This window comes from Tiliqua scincoides, chromosome 4 (assembly GCF_035046505.1).
Source record: "Tiliqua scincoides isolate rTilSci1 chromosome 4, rTilSci1.hap2, whole genome shotgun sequence".
Classification (NCBI taxonomy): Eukaryota; Metazoa; Chordata; class Lepidosauria; order Squamata; family Scincidae; genus Tiliqua; species Tiliqua scincoides.
The window spans coordinates 173,335,826-173,356,206 of NC_089824.1; the positions used below are offsets into that span (position 1 = coordinate 173,335,826).

The following is a 20,381-nucleotide window of genomic DNA, read 5'->3' on the forward strand; positions in this document are numbered from 1 at the left end:
AGTGTTTGCTACAGACATCTAGTATTTCTGAAAAACTGTTAGAAATAAGAAATTATGCCTCTGGCTGTGGTTTAGGATGACTGAGTTTTTAAGCCTGCTATCCTGTATGCACTTTCCTGGGAGTAAATTCCACTGAACACAATGGGTTTACTTCTGAGTTCAGTGCAGTGCACAGGATTGCACTGTAAATATTGCAATCTTCATTCTTTTTCTGAGTTTACTGTGATGTGAGCTGGAGGTTCTTAGTTTTAGAACCCAGCATTTGTGACATCAGGTGACAACTCCTTTGATCCCCTTATAAAATTGAATTCTGTTCAGTTAGGATGCAGTTATTTGTTTGGAGAAGATGATCAACATATCTAGAAAAATTCAGTTGAAGTCCCCAGTAACTTAACCATTGCTTAAAGTTGGAGGAAACACCAGCTGGAGGGACGGAAGTATCTGTTTCTACTTGAGTTCTTGACTGGCTGTATGCAGAGGTTCTAAACAAGTGCCAATAATGCTATGATGTGGATCTGAACAGAAAACTTGTAAAGATAACTTCACACCTGCTGACACAAAACCATTTAGATCAGGGGTCTCCAAACCCCAGCCTGGGGGCCAGATGTGACCCAGGGCAAGCCTCTATCCGGCCCGCAGCCAGCCTCTGATCCCCTCTGGCCCAGTTGACCAAACACAACCAGAGTTGTGCTTGTGGGGTGAGGGAATGAGGGTCCATTTAAATATGTGCTTTATTTCTTGGGCTGTGTTTGGTCTTGGAAAAGTCCTGGACATTTGAGCCCATTCATTTATTCATTCATCTAAGTTCCATCTCTAATGTGTTTATTTAAATTTTATTTTTAATTTTTTTTTTCCTGCCCTCAACACTGTTCCAGATGTTTGATGCGACCCTTTGGCCAAAAAGTTTAGAGACCCATGATTTAGATTCTGGTCATCTTGTCACTTTGAACCTCTTTTGAAAATTATCCTCTTTTGAAAATTATCAGGCCTGAATGAAGTGGCACTCGAAGCAGAGCCCGCATACCAGCCCTCCTTTGTTTCTGTGCACAGTAGCACATGCGAGCTTTCCCAGTCACTGCCACCTCCTCCTCTTCTGTGTATCTCTCTTCTTCAAAACTGGCTAGGTGGGTAGGATCTTGCTTTGTGGAGGGTCCAGGCACCTGCTTTGAAGAAGTAGCGGTAGAGGAAGAGTTAAGCAGCTCTCCTTTGTATTCCTGCCTTGGAACACTGGCAGAATGGAGCAGCTGCATGTGGGGGGGGTGTGGCACCTCAACAGTTCACCACTGCTCCCAACCTGCTGTTTGACGTTTCCACTTCACCCTGGCTCATGAGTGGGCCGGTATTGCTAATGATGTGCTCTGCCAGTCACTGTTTTGCAGTAAAGTAATTCAACCTATTTAGAAAAAATGGTAAAATGACCTAGAATGCTGCTTGCTTGGATTAGCATACTACTTCTCAAACTATGGTTCGCAACTCACTTGGTGGTCATGGCCTGCTGCTGAGGTGGGTTGCACATGGGGCCTGCCTTCCCACTCTTGCTTCCGTTTGGCTTCAAATTGGAAGCAACTGGACCCCTCTTCTGGGTTGTGACCCACCTCTGGAAGCAATTCCTCATTGCGTCTGGCCTGGAGCGGCCGCCTCAAAATACTCCTGGAAATTACTCTTACATCACTTCAGATTTTGCAGACACAACTTCTGATTGCATCTGTAGGCATTTCTGAGACCCTCAGAAGCTGGCCTGGGCCTGGGTCAATGCGGGATCAACTTCTCCCTTGGAGCAGCTTCTGGAAGTGGTTCGCAACACCAGCACCAGAGGACACAGTGGGTCATGGCTCCAGAAACTTTGAGAACTGCTGGATTACCACAAGCCACCCGCATTTGTTGTAACTGAATTAAATAGTAGATTTAACCAACTTGCTCTTTCCAGGGCCTCTTCCTTTTCCTCGCGCTAAAGCGCTTGCCTCTGTGTATGTGAATAGGGAGTGGTCAGCTATGAAGGTATAGTATTAGTATTATTTAACAGTGATGTTTTATCTTGTTTGTTCATCTCTATTTGGCCACCTCTTTCATAATCCATAATGTTGTCTGTTGAGTAAGACTTGGGAGGGAAGAGAGGACAGTATGTGTAGTGACTGATGAGAAGGGACTGTTGTACTATGGGAGTAACTGTGACCTGTCTGAGTGAAAGTGTCTTAGCCCTGACCAAAGGAAGTCGGGAGGAAGTCCTTCTCAGATCTTTCTGTATTCCCCCATAGAAGGCATACAGGATTTAGGTAACTTGTGAGCAAATTATCACTCTGTATATTTTATGTCAGTCCAACTTTTTGTCTGAAGAGCAGGCACAGGTTCAAGGAGACACATTGTGGAGCAGGAGACTTACAGAGGAGTAAGGCAATAATTCCTCTTTCAACTCTGAAGCCTCCTGATTCTCGCCCCCCCCCCCCCCGGGATACAGCACATTTGCTTTTTGGCATGGCTGCAATGATGGTGGTGGGGAGTGGGAAATAGGACTGGACTGGACTTAAAATCATTCCTGAAGATTCTAGAACTTCTGTCTATGAGCAGTCAATAGATTCTTGTATTCCTTTCCTTCTTGGGATTCTGTTTTTTTTTCTAAAGGCAGATTCAGGGGAAATCTGCCATCCTAAGACACGTTTGTAACAGGAGAGGAAAGAATAGTACCAGGAAAGAGTAGCAGTTTTGGAGCAAACTGCAGGAAATTGCTTTTCTTTTGTCTGCTGTGGCAGGGAGGGCACTGGTGTGGAAAAGTGTATTTTGTTGATTTGAACTTGAGTGAAATGGGTAATGAAGACAGATCAATACTGGCCCCTCCGTATTCCTTCTTTCGAGGGGGGGAAAAAGCTGCCTGTCTCTGCTGCTGCTCTGAAATGTTTCCACTTGGTCTTACTGCAGTTGGTTTTCTTCCCTTCTCCCTGTCCTCTCCCTATTCTTACGTGTGAAACTCTGTCCACATTTGAGTACCCCACTTCATGCTCCTGTTTGTGTAGTTCCTGTATTGAGTTAAGCAGATATTCTGGGGCAGCACTGTGCTCCATCTAAATGCGACCTTGCACACAGGGTAGAAGTGAGACACACCGGGATGATGAGAAACCATAGTGCAGGTTTCATGCGCATTGAAGATGAACAAGTGCACTTGCTTCCTTGGCTTGGCTGGGGGGAACATGAGACATCAGGAACACTCTTAGGTATGTCTCATGCAGGAATACTTATGTACAGTATGCTCCAGATTGGAGTTGCTCACTCCTTATTTCGATTCCTAGAATTGTGTGATTTACCAAGTACCTGATTAATGTGAGTCCCATATGGAATTCTGGCATGTGCATAAACATTTCAGTTCTGTTTATTTAATTGCATCATTTGTGTATATGATGCTTTTCAAAGGACGTTTAGTAACATCTTATACACCTTGATTTTGAACCATGGTGGTTAAAACTGTAACCAGATTCCATAGAAGGGTGTAACAAAAGCAATACTGGATTAGACCAAAGGTCCATGTAGTTCAGCATTCTGTTTCCCTCAACCCCAGCCTGTTATTAACCATTTATAGACTTACTCCTTGTGAATTTGTCCAGTCCTGTTTTACAACTATCTAAACTAGTGGCTATCATTCACCACAACTTGTGGAAACAAACTGCACAAATTAATTGTGCATAGTGTATAGTACTTTATTTTGTCCATCCTGAATTTCTTGCCAGTCAGTGTCATTGTACATAGTACTAAAAGAAAAGAACACTGTACACAGGACTCAAAGTGTGGCTGCACTATAGTGCCATTTGGATTATCCCAACCTTCGAAAAGCATGAGGAGAGATGTAGATGCACATGTCTTCTTCCCCATCCTAACATGCTGGTACTGAATTGCATGGGGAAGTGTTTCAAACTGCCACCAGTGTGCAAATGAAATATACTATTTGAAGGTTGCATTTAGTTTGTGTTTTGAGGAGTAATCAAACTACACAAGACCACACCCCATGATGCAGTTGGTGCATCTTGGCAAGTAGGCACACTGGGTGAGTAGACAATGCATACATACCCAAGATTTTCCTTTGGGTGTTTAAGAGAAACATTTGGAGTATCATGTGAACCAGTGCCTAGATTTGAGTAAGGACTTTATGATATTGGGAGTTTTAGTTTTGATTGGTGTTGTTTTTACCAGTTGGCTTCTTGAATTCTTTTTTCACATCCTTTATTGTCAACTTATATTTCTTTCATTAATGTTTCTATTCCATTTATGCTCACCTGGGAAAGGTTTCTGTTTGTTAAAGGTAGTCTTTCTTGCCTTCTGTAGTGTCCTTGCCTCTGGTGTTTGTAATGTATGTTGTAGCAGAGCTACAACAGAAGCTTTTCTGAACATTCTACTTAAGCGCTTTCAAGATACAAACATGCATGGCCCATCTCTATAGATGGTGTTGGTGCCCATTCCCAGTATCCCTGAAAATTCCACACCTTATTCCAGCCAGATACAGCAAGTCCTGTTAGCCCACTTTTCAAGGTAAGACCACACAATATAGAGTACTGTACTATAAATACATTTTTTTCATAGTTCACAATGTATTCACCACTGATAATAGTGATGTTGGACTTAAAAACAAAGCAACTTACAAACAGACCCATGGAACCTAATCTAACCTTTTCTTAAGTGGGGAGCTTCTGTTTAGTGACCTCTCATTTGACATGTGCTTGATGTGCAGTACAATTCTATCTTGCACTGGAACAGGCAGGCTCCGCACTGCTCAGGGAATGGGGCTGGGATCCAGCATAACCGCCGGGTTCTAGCCCTGCCTCCTGCTCCCCATCCGCCCTCTGGAATGCTCTCTGCCTGCCCTCTCCCCTGTCCCGGAACACCTCCCTCCTCCCTCCTTTTCACCCTCCCCAGACTCCTGTGTCAGCTGAACTCGGCTGGCTCAGCCTTCCCTCTCCACGTCGGCACGGAGGCTGGATGTGGCCTCTGTGGGCCAGTGCGCATCCCTGCACCAGCCCAATGGACACATGAAGAAGCACAAACATGCTTTATGGCACGTTTGTGACCCTCCTGGGCCGGTGCAAGGGACGCGCCGGCCTAACTAGTAGGATTGTACCCTAGATATCTTTGGAAGAAAGTGCTTGTTTAATACCAAAAGCTAATTTACACTTGCAAATTTTTGTAATAATGCAGTCCAACCTGGTTAAAAAAATGTTTAATCAATATTTTAAAAATATTTTTTAATTTACACATTTTTGAGATAAGTACTGCTTTTCAAAAGCATAGCCCCCATGTAAAATGTGAAGAGATTGTATTGTTTTAAGTAGTCTCCAAATATTCTGGAAAGATCATATCTTCTTCACTTTCCCTTTCAACTTCCTTTTTACTAGTTCCCTCATTTTTGAGATGTTTCCTCTTTTGAAATCAAACTTTGGATTTTCTTGGCAATTTTTCACTTACAATAAGTTGCTGTGCTATGGTCACTGCACTTAGTCAATTCAACACTTCTCTTGCACTGGATCCTGACCCCATTTAGAATTAAATTCAAATTTGCCTCCAGTTGGCAGCTGCTCTAAGGCATAGTTGTGTAGGTACTCAGTCAATGTGTGGACAGTTGAAGTTGCCCATTATTACAATGTTCTTTTGTTGCTTCCTTAATTTCCCTCTCCATTTCTAGTCCCCCCCGCAACCTTTTTGGTTGGGGGGTACTAGTGCGCGCGTGCGCGTGTGCGCCATTGGGGCATGTGCCGCATCCTGCAGTGGGGGAAAAGTCACTGAGTCCTCCTCAAGGTAAGGCAATTTTTTTCCCTTACCTCAGAGTTTCATTGCCCTTCCCTCGGTGCTGGAAAATGGGTTAGGATTGCGCCCTAATTCATTTAACTTGGGATTAGAAAATAAAATGAAGCCAAAATTTGGATCAAAATCAAGCAAGAATTGATATGTATTCCTTACTATGTATACGTTAAAGTTAGAACAAGACATATAAAACTAGTCCCAAATAAGCAATTGGTTACCCAGATTTACTTTGTGTACATTGACTGCCCCATCATCCTTGCAACTATTATAGCTTGCTTGCTTGCACCAAATCTTTTCATAGTGGTGATCATTTTTTTCACTTTTACACAGAAGATGTATATGAAACGATAAGATATCAAACCAAAAAACGAGCAGCTGTATTGTACATTCCAGTCATGCCCATTGAATCATGTGACTGTTTCTCCCCTTCTGTGTTCCTCAAAGACAAATTGATATATTGGGTATGGAATCAGCTTCTACCTTGAGGAATAACTGCAACGTCTTTTAGTCTGGGGGGATTTTATCCAGCTACAAGCATTAGGGGTTTTCATCTAGCAAGACTATTCCGAAGGCCCTACAGTGTTATACTTCATTCATGAATCTTACCCCAACATAGGCAGGGCATTTCTTTCTGAGCACCAAGAGGCTCCCCCCCCCCATTTTCCTCTTTTAGTACTTATTTTCCCCTTGTCCCGAGAATTTATGCCACTAAATTCTTTTTTCTACTTTACATTTGTAAATCTCAAGTAACTTCATTTAATCTGGTGAACTTTCTCCAGATTTTCACCAGGAAACTCTTTCCCTTCTAATGGGAAACTTATTTTCCACCCACAGACTGGCTATCCTCTTGCACTCCGTCTCTAACTCTGGAGTGATGGGATTCCAGGTAAGACAGCAGGGCAAAGGATTCCTGAGAACTGTTGTCCTCCATTCAGATGCATTGTCAGTGCTTTGTTAGGAGACCAGAGCTGTTAGTAAGCAATTTTGTGGAATGGCAACAGGCCAACAAGTGAGTCATTGCCTGCCTTAGCTCACTGTCTGCCAGATGCCAGCTATGACACACGCACACCCACAAACCATTTTTGGAGAGAGAAATCCAGCCTGTCTACAGGCACAATGCTTCTGTTGTTATTATTGGGAGTGTTAATCTGTTGAGAGTGGAGAAGAGCCTACAGTTCTTGTGAAAGTCAAGAAGCAGGCCTGAGACAAGTAGTCAGCTGCCATGTAAGCTTCCATGGTAATTTGTTAGCTTTCATTTGAACCTGACTTTGTGTCTTGTTGGGCTTGTAACATGCTATATGCTATGCTTACCTTGTTGAAGTGAAAATCTTTCATGTACATTGGTTTCATTTGAATGCTTACTGTTTCAGTAATTCTCATCAAGAGTTAAAAAACTTATGCCAAGAATGAAATTATCTTCAATCTAACTGGGCTAATGCTTTGGGAGTTTTGTTATCCCACCTAGAGGCGTATGTAGTAAATCTAAACTGCCCACCAGTTGAACGAAAGCTACATAAGCCCAAGTTTCTTGCTGCTTGTTCAGATCACATCTGAATTGTGACCATATTGTAGTTGCTGTGCATCAAAATTGGATTATAGTGCTTCTGCTATCTTCCAGTATGCCTCCCAACATGCTTTGCTCAAGACGTTACTGCTAAAGGCCTTTTGGGGGAGTAGACTACTCAGCTGCATTTTGTTAGACATATTGGAATTAAACACTTGTGGTTGATGGTCACCTTGGCTACCTTAAAGTTCTGCAAAGGCAGGTGAGTCTTGGAAATGGGTTGAAACAGTATATTTTCTTTCTGCTTGCCTTAACATTGCCCCAGCCCTATCCTTCTGCTTGCTTATTTAGCATCATTCACGTTCTAAGATCTTGAAGATGGAGAAGGGAGAAATGGATGAGTACGGAGATTAGGACTAACATTACAGAGACTGTGTGTGCATATATGTACATGCATACACATGGGGGGGAGGGGGGGCTGCTTCAGTTAATTTTCTTAATTGTTTGTTCCATGACAAAACCTTGTTAGCATGCTTTTCCCAACTTACTCTTCCAAACTCTCATTTTGTAAACTGGCCATGTGAAATGACATGACAGAACAGCTTCCCAATCTTGATTTAAACTTCCTTACAAGTCACAGTTTAACACTCAACTTAATAATTTAGTGTGTTATAAAAACTATGTCGTTGGGAAGGGTGCTTCCCTTGCTTAAGATGAGCTGTAACTTGCCGAGCAGTTAATCCATCTCATTGCTTAATCTCTCAACAGTAGTTACGGTTTTCTGAGAGAGGAAGCTGAGTATTACTTTTTGATGTTCTCAAGAAGAGTTATACCTAACCGTTCCAAAGTTTTCACTGATTTTCACCCATCACTTCATCCTTTGAGGGGCTCTGTAATGCTCAATATCAGCCACTAAAATCCATACTCCTCTGTCTGCGTTAAACACAAGTTTGTATAGCTTTGTACTGTTTACTTGCTTAGCAAAAAGGAAAGGCCTGAAGCCTTAGTTTTTATCCTACCTCTCTAGGACAAATGCTTACTGCAATGAGATTCAGCCACCGTGTTGTCAATTCTGATGCTAGATCTAAGTTGCCATTGAGTTAGATGGCAAGCAAGGCAGAATCCCAGTTCTAAGTTCCAGAAGTGTTAATGGAGCAATGGTTAGTGACGTTACCCTTTTCACCATCCCATCATAAACTAGGAACAAACAAGAAATCTAGAAATCTCCCCGGATTACTCTGTCGTGTAAGGAGCTGTAGCTTGCATATATCTTTATCTTCCTTTCTGTCCCTCTTCCAAGGAGCCCCCACCATTCTCAGTGTCGGCGTAGCATTTTAAGAGAAAGGGGAAAGCCATTTGATGTAGACAAAGGTTTGTATGAAAATATAATTCTGCTTTGTTAGCAGCCATCACACTCTAAAAGGCACCGCTTTTGTTTTCTTGTAACGTTGTGAAAACCTCATGTCGGATCGAGAGCTGCGGCCCTCACGACTAATCGCCTCTCCTTTGTGTTTTTAGATTATAGGGGCAATTAGTGTTGTCAAAACCTCTGGCAAGTCTCTTTGCTCTTGACAGGGTGTCAGTCCGACGGGCGCGAAATGGAAGGTGTTATAACTCTCCGGTAATTAGAATGCCTCCGATTTTGAAAATGCCAGCCAACGTGTATCAAGCTGGATGCACGGTGTAGTGGTGGGGGTTGGTAGGGAGGGAGTTCAGATGGGGGATGCAGATGAGCAATTAATTACAGGCTCTCATTCAGAGCACATTGCAGGCTGATGAACAGCAAAGGGAAATTAGCGTGATGCTTGTCTCCTATAGTGAGTGGGCATCAACTCCCTTCTTTCTCATTCTCCTGGTGCTGCTGCCTGAGTTTCTCTGTTGATTTTATTGCTTTTTGCATATTGGAACATCCATTCAGTTGGATCGACAAAGCACAGAATACTAGCAGAAATGAACACCAATGAAATACAAATATGAAGGTCATGGTTTGCAATGATAGCAAGGTTTTATAAGGTTTTATATTCCACTACAGTCCAATATAGTGCCGCACCAAAGAATTCCCTTCACATTGCTGTCTCAGTGATATATTTGGCTTAGTACGAGCTGCTTTCTGGTGGCTGTTAGTAGAGCTTTGTGGCTACCTGCACTGTGTCTTTTCCAGTGTGAGAAAGGGTAAGAAGTCTGGATTTTGACAGGATAGACCAAGGGTCCTATAGCCTTGATTCATTGACTGATTCTACTTGACGGTGCCTCTTCAGCAGACTCAGAGCAAGCCCACAACAGTTAATAAATAACTTCAGAAGTTAACTTGGAGTGACTTGGAATGATAAATGAAATTTTGGGTACCTCCCACAAACCAGCAACCTGAGTAAACAGATCAGCCTTACAATATGCCCCAAAGGTCATCAAGCTCCTACTTGCTTGAACTTATGGGACAGAAGGGGGAAGAAATTCCCCGGTGAAATTCCCTGTTTTGAGAGTTCAGAATTTGACCTTTCAAATGAGGTATTGATAAAATTTAAAGGTAAGAATGTTTCCTGTCTGCACAATTGCTAGGCTGATGTGGGGTTGATCTACTTCATGTGGCAAATTGTAGCCTTACGCCACTTGAGTAGAACCACAGTAGAAAGGAAGCAGACTTCTTTGCCTTGCCTTCAATGCAGTTCTTGAGTTCGCAGGTTAAAAAAGCAGAGAATTTCTGGAGAGGGATACTTTTTTGCAGGAGATTTCAGTAGTTTCTTAAGATAAATGTTCCACAGGGAAAGGGGGACAACTGCTGTGGCTGCTCCTCAAATTTGATCCCTTTGGGGTCAAGATAAAATTGGTTTATTCTTCACAGCATTTCAACAAAATTCAAATAGTAACTGTGTGTTAATGCTTTAAGCTGTTGTTCATCGTAGGCCATGTTGTGCTTCTTTTCACATGGAAAGGCAATGTTACAGTTGTTCAAACCAGTGTTTCTCAAACTGTGGGTCGCGAGCCAATTTCAGGTGGGTCCCCATTCATTTCAATGTTTCATTTTCAATACAGTAGGCTTGATGCTACCATGGTATGTGACTGCATCTGGGGAAATGTTACAGACCTGTAGTTTTAACAAGCTACTATATATATGCTTTTAACAATGCTAGTAAATGGGACTCACTCCTGCATAAGTGTGGGTAGGATTGCAGCCTAGGATTGCTAAAAATTTTCCTGTTTGATGTCGTCACTTCTGGTCATGACATCACTTCTGGTGGGTCCTGACAGATTCTCATTCCAAAAGTGGGTCCCCGTGCAAAATGTGTGAGAACCACTGAAATAAACTAAACTGAATTCCACTTTGCTCACTTTTCTTAGAGAAACACATTGTTGAGTAGTCCCTTGCCTTTTCTACTTGGCTTACAAAGCAGACAATGATGGTTTCTATTTGTTAGTTATCTAACACAATTTTCCAAACAACTCAAAATGAGGAATTAACTGTCAAATGCCAATGGAAACAAATGTTTTGCAATTCCTATAGAAGGCAGTGAAGGAGAAATTCCCCCTACTCTCATTATCTTTCTGTAGTTTCAGGGCAAATGAGGTAAAGGCCTTGCTCCAAACATGTTCTTACTTCACAAGAAGGTTCATGGAGCAGATACAGCATGGGATATAGTTGCCATTTCTCCCTGTAGGGAATCAATGTCTTCTATCTTCTTCCTCCACTTCCCAGCATCTCTTTCTTCTGCACAGGAACATTAACTCTTGGGAGCCTCATTCTTTGGGAGCAAGCATCTCTGTAGCTGAGGAGTTCCTTAATTTTTGCAATAGAGAAGCAATAGAACCATTCATTTAGCTGGAAAAGATTTTCGACCACACAAGAGTGCTGCAGGTTTATCAACTTCTCAGCATTCACATGGTAGCCTCCTTTGTGCAGAAATATAAGAAGAGCCCTGCTGGATCAGGCCAAAGGCCCATCTAGTCCAGCTTCCTGTATATCACAGTGGCCCACCAAATGCCCCAGGGAGCACACAAGACAACAGACACAACCCATGTCCCGGTGCTCTCCCCTGCATCTAGCAATCAGAGGCAGCCTGCCTCTAAAACCAAGAGCTTGCACATACCTACTATGACTTGTAACCCGTAATGAACTTTTCCTCCAGAAATTTGTCCAATCCCCTCTTAAAGGCATCCAGGCAAGATGCCATCACTAGTTCCTGTGGTAATGAGTTCCACAAACTAATTGCATGCTGGGTGAAGAATTATTTTCTTCTGTCTGTCCTAACTCTCCCAACACTCAACTTCCATGGATGTCCCCTGGTTCTGGTGTTATGTGAGAGGGGAAAGAACATCTCTCTATCTACTCTGTCCATCCCCTGCATGATTTTGTATGTCTCAATCATGTCCCCCCTCAGGCTTCTCCTTTCTAGACTGAAGAGGCCCAAAGGCTGTGGCCTTTCCTCATAGGGAAGGTAATTCAGCCCAGTAATCATTTTGGTTGCTCTCTTTTGCACCTTTTTCCTCTCCACTGTATCCTTTTTGAGATGTGGTGATAAGAACTGGACGCAGTATTCCAGGTGTGGCCTTACTATCGATTTGTACAACAGAATTACAATATTAGCTGTCTTATTCTCAATGCCTTTCCTAATGATCCCAAGCATGGAATTAGCCCTCTTCACTGCCGCCGCACATTGGGTCAACACTTTCATCGAGCTCTCCACAAGGACCCCAAGATCTCTCTCCTGATCTGTCTCAGAATGTCATAATCTTTGTAGCCCTCTGAAAACGTGGCCATTTTAGACAGTGTGAGTATTGGGCAACCTCAGATCTTCATTCTTCTAGACCAGGTTCACAAACCAGTCTTGAGATTACAAGAGTCTTTGTTTCATGATACAGTGATTCCTCATAGCGTGGTGATTCCTCACAGCCTGCAAGCAAGCACACTTACCTCAAGCACCCCTCACTGCACCCTCAAATACCCCTGGAGTCTCTCTACCATGTAAATTGCTTCTCTGCCCCTTCAGTTCATCCATAGGAATGATCCTGCTGGATCCCACCAAAAATCTTATGTAAACCAACACTTTATTTCTGGCAGCAAGCAGCCCTGGAAAACTTGGATATGGAGCATGGTTCCAAACATGGAAATCAAAGGGACTCTGCTTCTGGCCATGGGAAGTTCCTTTATCCTGGTGATATGTTACTTAATTTTTGTCAGTTGCTTCTAAAACTTCATCTTTTTGCCTTTTGACTCAGTTCTTCAGTGGCACTACCAGGAAGATTAGTGTGTCAGGTGTGGATATCTTTCAAACATTCTTTGCATTGAAGGCTAATGCAGACAAACTGTCACAGACAGGGAAGTTAAAGCTTTCTACTCAAGTGCTCCACTCATACCTTTTGCCATCTATCATTCCTAGCACTTCAATTCCTGATTTCTTGGTTTTGATGTATTTAAAAAAAAGTTTCACTGCAGTTGATTGTAGCTTCCCGGGGTATATTGTATGGTGAAACAGATACAGTTGTTCCATGTGACTATCTGTTCCTAATTTTGGTCATTCTTCTTTACACTGAAGTGCTTTCTGTATAGGAAATGCATAATTGTTTGAAGTAGCTTTTATTTGAGAATACATTAGCTCCTCCCCCCCCCCATATCCATGGGGGATACGGTCCAAGACCTATCATGGATGCCTGAAACTACAGATAGCAGTGAACCCTGTATATATTACAGTATTTGCAGATGGTAGATTTAAGACCCAGAGGTCTGAGTAACAGGTTGGTTGGCTGCTTCCATGTTTACAGCTGCTGAAGCATCTCTAGGCTGGAGGGACCCATTAGGTGAGATGCTGCAATCTGTAAAGAAGGAAGGACTGTCTGTATTCTTTTAAAATTTTTGATCCGTGGGTAACTGAAACTGAAACTAACCTGTGACTCGGGAATACAGGGGGGCTACTTTATAGTGTGTTCTAGGTTATAAACAATATTAATATTATTGTTCACTTTTCTTATAAATTACCCTTATAAGGGATACTTCTAAGGATTGAGTTGCTTGATGGATATTTTGCAACACCCCCGATAGCTATTTAAAAGCTGCTCTGCAGCTGAGTTGTTGATACGTTCTAATTCATCTCATAAAAACATAAGAAGAGCCCTGCTGGATCAGGCCCAGGGCCCATCTAGACCAGCTTCCTGTATCTCAGGGAACACACTAGACAAGATAGTTGCATCTCCTTGATATACTCTTCATGAACCTGTCGCCATTTGCTTGCAAGATCTCTCTACCCCATACACATACTTGACTCTCAATGAGCAGGCTCCTGCATATGTCCTAGGCTTTCTCTCCTCCCCATTCTAATTGGGGAGCAACCCAGTAGATCCCACAGTGCTGTAGTTCTCAAACTGGGGCGTCTTGACGCCGCAGCTTGAGGGCCCTGGACTCTGCCCCCTTAAGGGACAGGGGGAGGCAGGGAGGCAATTGCAAACCAGAGCAGGGTGCGATCGCTCCACTTTCAGTTTCTTAAGGTCGGGGAGCCCTGCAGAGGGTTGCGCAGGGCTCCCCGCACTCCAGGGAGGCTGCTGCAAGGACTGGTAAGTACATGCCAGTCCCTGCGCCTCCCTCAGTGATGTGATTCTGGAGATCGCATTGCTGCCTCCTTCCTGCCCCTGCAAGAACTTAGAACCGCTGCCATAGTGTGAGGGTGCTGGGTAGATTATTAAACCACCAAAATGACTCCCACTAGGATAGACTTTTCTCCACCGCAACTTTTCTTTTTTGTTTGGAGACGTAATAGGCAAGACAAACACAGAGTAAAGTGTTCTGGGTGGCATAACAGGCCTGTTTGTACTCCTTGCCCTTTCATTCCACTTAGTAGTGAAGCATTAGTTGGGTATTTGCTCCCAACACCATGTAGATCAGACCTAGGTAATCCTCAAAGATCTTCATGGTAGAGCAAAGAAATTGCATGGTCAGTGTGGTAAGCACATTCCCTATGTGGGAACCCCATACATAACATCTTCTTTAATACAAAAGTAATGGACTAAGAAGTACAAGAAGGTGGGGCAGAACTACCATGAACTCTGCGGTGGGGAGTCATCCCTATCCTGCCAACACCCAGTTTTATATTTCATTATCTAAGCAGCCAAAAGTAGCAGGTTTTGTCCTGAACAAGTGCCTGGAGGCAGCGCTCAGATATATGAGTGTTATCTACATTCAGCTTCGGTTTGTTAATGCTGAAGTGATGTTGTTTGGGAGGCCTGATCTCTTGGCAGTGGAGGATTGATTGATTTATAGTTTAAAAATTTATAACCTGCACTTCTAGGATAAAATTTACCTATTAATCCTGTGAGAACAGGTATACAGCCTGAGTGTTTCCTGGATCAGTTACTACTGCGGCATAAGCAGGTGGCCACAGAAGCCAGTGATACCATCTGTCATTTCATTTACAGTAAACTGGCTGTGCCCCTTTCTAGACAGTAAGAACCTCCATAGTGGTTATCTGTGTCTTTGTAACTTCAAGGATTGACAAAATGTTAACATGTTGGTAAGTGAGAGCATATGCCAGCAGCAGTTCACTGACTACCAGTGAATTTCAAGGTGCTCACAGGTCAAGATGCTGATATGGTCCTCAAACATCTCTTATGGCATTGGACCCAAATTTTGGAGAATGATTTTCCCCATTTTCCCCAGCTCACTCACCCGTTTAAGGTCAACACTGCATACTCAGTCCGTTGAAAGAGGCAGCACGTTCTGTTGGAGGAGAGTGCATAGCAGAGCCTTCCTAGTAACTTCCCCAATTCTGTGGAATTCCTTTCCCCAAGAAGAGTGTTTGAACTTCTTTCATTTGACCTGCAGGGTAGAATCAGGCCATATGAGTTTAGCGGCCCAGCTGGAGAATTGTGCTGGTGGAACGTGCATTTTCCAGCCGTGACCTCTTTTACAGCTATCACAAATGTGACTAGGCCAGTGCATATGATCCAGTCACTACTGTAGGTGTCAAGTAGCCAGCTCTGCACCCCATTGGATATGGGACGCCTGTTAGATGCCTGGTGTAGAGGGATGGTGGGAGGCAGGGAGTGGGTTGAATGGAGCAGGGGGAGAGTAGAATAGGGGAAGGGGTAGGTGGAATGGGGCAGTAATCGGCGCAGGGAAGAGGGGAAATTGGGAACAGGAAGGGTGTAGGACTGGCAGCAGTGCACACCTGATCCACCTGCACAAGAAAATGAGGAATTGTCAATGAGGATAATGAGCTGGCACAGGTTCAAGTTGCCCCATAGTGATGGCTGGAGCAAGGGAACAAATGGTCCTTTACCCTAAGGAGACCTCCCTTGGGGTAGCTGAAAATTCCATGTAGGATGCAGCCGAAGCCACACCTGTGCTAATGCATCACTATGCGGGGATTTAGGCAGGATTGGGCTTGCAACAAAGGAAGCCTCAAACATTAGGAAGGACTTCTGATGGTAGGAATGGTAATGGAACAGTCTGCCTCTGAAGGTGTTAGACTCTCTATCTGTGAAGGTCATTAAACAGAGTCTAAAAAGTCATCTATGGGGGATGTGGGCAGCCTCATTGGCAGGGGGTTGGACTCAGTCTTGAAGGTCTAGTTCTATGATACAAAATAAATAGTGTTTGTAACAGTGTTCAGATTTATCCTCCTGCATCTACACAGATTTCTCCCCTAAACTATCGGGGAGTAGACATTGGCTTGTAATCTGTGGCTCACTTAACAGTGGCTTTTGGAGAGAAGGCTGTTTTCATAGTTCTTCTGATTCTTCCTACTTTCCATTTTCAACCTTGCTTGAAAAGTAAGGTGCACATTTAGGGCATCTACAGAAAGAATTGCTTAAGTGTATGACAAATATAGAAGCCACAGGGTTTAAGATTAGAGCAGTGGTTCTCAAACTGGAGGGTTGTGACCCACAAGCTTGTGTAACAATGCCCTGTTCCCTTTAAGGGGCGGGGACAGGGGGAAAGCAGCAAAGCGATCCCCAGGATCGTACCTCTGCGGGGTAAGGGGAAGCTATTCTTTAACAAACCATACATGTTCCCAGGGTCCAGGGGGTGTGGGGAGCCCTGTGGAGCCCTTGTAGGGCTTCCTATGGCTTCTAAACAGTGAAAGTTCCAAGTGCGACTAAACCGGAACTTTCACTGTTTAGAAGCTGCGGGGAGTCCTGCAAGCGCTCCGCAGGGCTCCCCATACCCCCGGACCCTGGGAGCACGTATGGTTTATTAAAGAATAGCCCCCTTCCCCCCACAGGGGTGCAATCCTGGGATCGCTTTGCTGCCCCCGCAAAGACTTACCCCAGGAGTAAATCTCCCGGGAAGTTTGAGAACCACTGGGTTAGAGGAAACTGAGGAATGTTTAGATCTTTAGCAACTGCTACTATTCCACATTCATAGGTGAGAGATTAGGGCAGGGGGCATGACAGTGTGTGGGAGAGGGGCAGATGTGTGGAGAATAATCACCAAACAATATTTTGCATTTTATACCTGTAGGAAAAGGTAGCGGGTGTTGACGTAGGATTGCTACCCTTAAATCTTCTCACATTATTGTTATGCTGTGTATTTTCCTTAAGTTTGGTTAACAGCTTCTGTTGAGAGAATCTTGAGCAGTGCAGTGTTTTCTTAGGTTTTGCATGCATTATGCTAAATTTCCTTACCCCCCCTTTTTAAAAAAAAATTTAAGAGAGCGCTTTTTTTCTCATTTAACAAATGCATCAGACTGCTTAATTTAGCATCTGGCACTTTCTCTCCTCCCCCCACCTCATGATGAGGAGGTTATTTTAATTGTTTGCTATGAGCAGAATTACAGTTCTACATGCTACTCAAACTTTGCAAATGTACAATGAATAGTTGTATACAAATGTGTGTCTTGTGATTCAGATGGCCTGTTTACTGGAAATCTCTTTCAGAGGGAACAGAGCGGAAATAGTGGTCAACCTCAGAGTGATTTTGGGAATTGTTTTTGATTCCCTCCTCCAATAAGGGTGTATGTTCATTGAACTTCATGTGTAACTTCTGACCCACTTGCAAACCCTAGTGAGTTTTGGTGACCCAGTTCTGAAGCTGTGCTTGCTCTATTTTGATACCAGTGCAGGCCCCAGAAATAATAACCTTATTCCATTTTATGGTCTGGAAAAGACATGCAAGGGCAGGTGGTTTAAAGTTTCAACTGTGTAGAGGCAATCGCTTTCTGAGAGCCATAAGCATTGTGGAGTCATCACTGCCCACTGTATACATGTTTGTTTTTTGTCTGGCCACTGTATTTGGTCAAACTAGTTAGGCAAGCTTTTGTAGCATTTCAGGTTTTTATGGAAAGTCAAGCCCAGCCCAACTAGTACTACTACATGAGAGAGAGCGTGCACTGTTAGAAGGTGCCTATGACATCACTGGTGATAACACATTTGGCTTTCACTCTCCCTCCCCCCAGCTTAGACAGGGAAAGTACATTTTAAGTGTGGTGAAAGAATTTGTGTATATGCACATAAATGCTCAGGTTGCCTCTTATAACCTGGGTAAACTTACAGTGAAAGGCTACCCATAACCCTGAGGTATTCAATCTGTGCATCCCGCATCCTTATGGTGTCGCCAGGCATCTCTGGGAGAGAGGTGGCCGGCGGCTGCTCTGCTGCTGAGCTGAGCTCTGCTGCACATGCTGCCTGTTGACTTGCTGCTTTTCTGCAGCTGTGAATGAGGTGGGTGGGGCAGCATGAGGCTGGGAGGGCATGTGAAACATGGTGGGGGGAGGTGGGAGAGAAGGCGGGCTGAGCAGGCAGGCAGAGGTGCCGCATCTCATCATGGAGCTCTCTCCATGTGCAACCTCGCCCCAAAGACTACATTTCCCAGTGTGCGCCTCGCCCTGGGCATCCTGGGATTGGTCAAGGCTGGAGGAGAGAAGAGTTCAGAGGTGCTGCATCTCATCAGCACAGGGGCGCTCCTGGCAGGCTTCAAAGTGGGAGGGAAGAATAAGTCCTCCACTTGGGGAGCCCAGTCTGCTCTTAGTGTCCAAATGCCCCTGCCTGCATTCCTCTGTCTTGCATGGGGGGAACAGGGGTGGCATCTGCTTGTTGGGTGTCTGTGAGCAGCCCCCCCCCCCCGTCTACTTTGGGGTGAGTTGTAATCTTGCTGGGTGTGGCTGCAATCCTTTCCACACTTTCCTGGGAGTAAGCCCCATTGACTCAAATGGGACTTACTTCTGAGTAGACCTATATAGGCTTGGGGTCTGTGTCAGCTTAACCCAGGATCTTCACATTTCTCTTTTCTTCCCCCTCCAAAAAAGAGAAAAAAGCCACTCTTGATGGCTTTGTCTCTGAAATTTGATTAAAAAATACAAATACTCAATCCTTATTAGCCATTCCCCTTTTTCCTCCTGCCTCCTTTTGGGGGGTGGTGGTACTCTGTTGGCTGCTATTGTAAGACAAAAGGCACAATCCTAGCTAGGTCTACTCAGAAGTAAGTCCTATTGTGTTCAATGGGACTTACTCCCAGGAAAGTGGGTTTAGGATTCCAACCAAACAGTCTCTAGGTCTCAGTTTGCATCAGTTTGTAATTAGCAGATGCACACAAAACAAAGTCTTCCTCTCCCCCAGCAAATTCATCACTTCCCCCCTCCCTTTCCCAAGCCCTCCTGGTGTGCTGCTAACAAACTCGGCACAATCCTAACCAGGTCTACTCAGAAGTAAGTCCTATTTTGTTCAGTGGGGATTACTCTCAGGTAAGTGTGGTTAGGAGTACAGCCTTGGAGTGCTGGCAGCCTTGTTTCTAGTGTATAATTATAACACCTTCATCCCCATTTTGGGGATAACTGAGGTGAGGTGTTGTAATGGGGAGCCGTGGCCAATGGCTACAAGGATCAGGGGAGGTGCGAGCCGGAAAAGTTTGATAACCACTGCCATAACCCATTCCCTTAGGGATGAACTGCCACTAACAGAACTCTTGCTTGCTTTCTAGGGAAATGTCAGTTTAAAATCTGAATGTTGTATTCTCTGTTGAAATTGAAGCACTCTGTTTGATCCATCTAAGACTTTGGAGTAAAAATGTAGGGTTGGGCAGATCAGCTTATCCCAACTCTGGGAAACATTTTCTTGTGATTTTTTTTTTTAAAGGAGTGAGCTTCATTCTGTTCATTCAGTATACCTCAACCCTCTAGATCCCATGTTATCTGTGCACAACAAATACTTCTTGCCCGTGTGGCAGGAGAAGAAACAAAGCAGGCATACTCATCCAGGTGAAGATTAGATCTTCTTTCCCATCTTTGGTTATGTACCAAAGTCATAACTGGAAGTACAAGATTCTCTTATGTGGGGATTTCCTAAATGGTAGGTGACACCTACCCATACACTTGATATGTATTGTAATGCTCACAGTGTGTACTCTTTCTGTAGGTCCCTGTGTCTGTGGCCATGATGTCTCCTCAGATGATCACCCCACAGCAGATGCAACAAATTCTGTCTCCTCCCCAGCTCCAGGCCCTTCTGCAGCAGCAGCAAGCAATTATGCTGCAACAGGTAAGGGCACCTGCTTTTTAAACAATCTCTTTTGAGGTGAGCATTTTGTGTCAACTTGAAAGTCAACTTGACCTTTTGTCTGCATTTGTCACACGCAAGTGCAGTGTTCTTCCTGTCCTTATGTTTCAGTGTAAACTGAGAAATGTGGGTGTGCTCAGGGAAATTTAGTGTATAGTGGTTCAGTTAGGGTCTGACTCCTGGACTATGAAGACCAGTGTTTTCCAGTTTAAGAACTGATCTTCTCCATTGCGCTATGCTTGTGCATAGAACTTGAACTGGAACTTCTAGCACAGTTTAAGTTATTGTATCAGTTTCACTGTTATGAAAGGCAGCTTCTTTCAAGTCCCTAAACTGTCAATTTGTAGAACTGGCTGTTTTCTTTCTGCCCAGGAGCCTTAAGCTAGTACTAAGGTGCAAAATGTGTCTCTGCAACATGGATTGACTTGTAGCGGGGTGATGGGACGTGGCTGTCCTGCTGCAGCGAGGGAAACTGCATTTTCCATTTTTTAAAAATACTCTGATTTGAGTGCTGGGAAAATGCTATTTTCTTGCTATAGCAGCACTGCTTTGGGTAATGTCTGGAACCCTTACAAATGAGTAATCTTAGCATGTGCACCTTAACTAAACAATAACATTCGAATCT

At 43.9% G+C, this 20,381-nt stretch overlaps 1 protein-coding gene across 4 annotated transcripts in view; it reads left to right on the forward strand.

The window, feature by feature from the left end:
- The window catches only part of FOXP4 (forkhead box P4), a 179,269-nt gene that overhangs the window by 88,073 nt on the left and 70,815 nt on the right, over window positions 1-20,381 (forward strand). For 3 of the 4 annotated variants that reach the window (XM_066626239.1, XM_066626241.1, XM_066626240.1), the window contains exon 4: window positions 19,616-19,738. In XM_066626239.1, the coding sequence (XP_066482336.1) occupies window positions 19,616-19,738 (123 nt within the window). Of the gene's footprint in view, window positions 1-6,933; window positions 7,003-19,615; window positions 19,739-20,381 lie in introns of those variants that run through there. The other variant, XM_066626242.1, reaches the window with a different exon arrangement.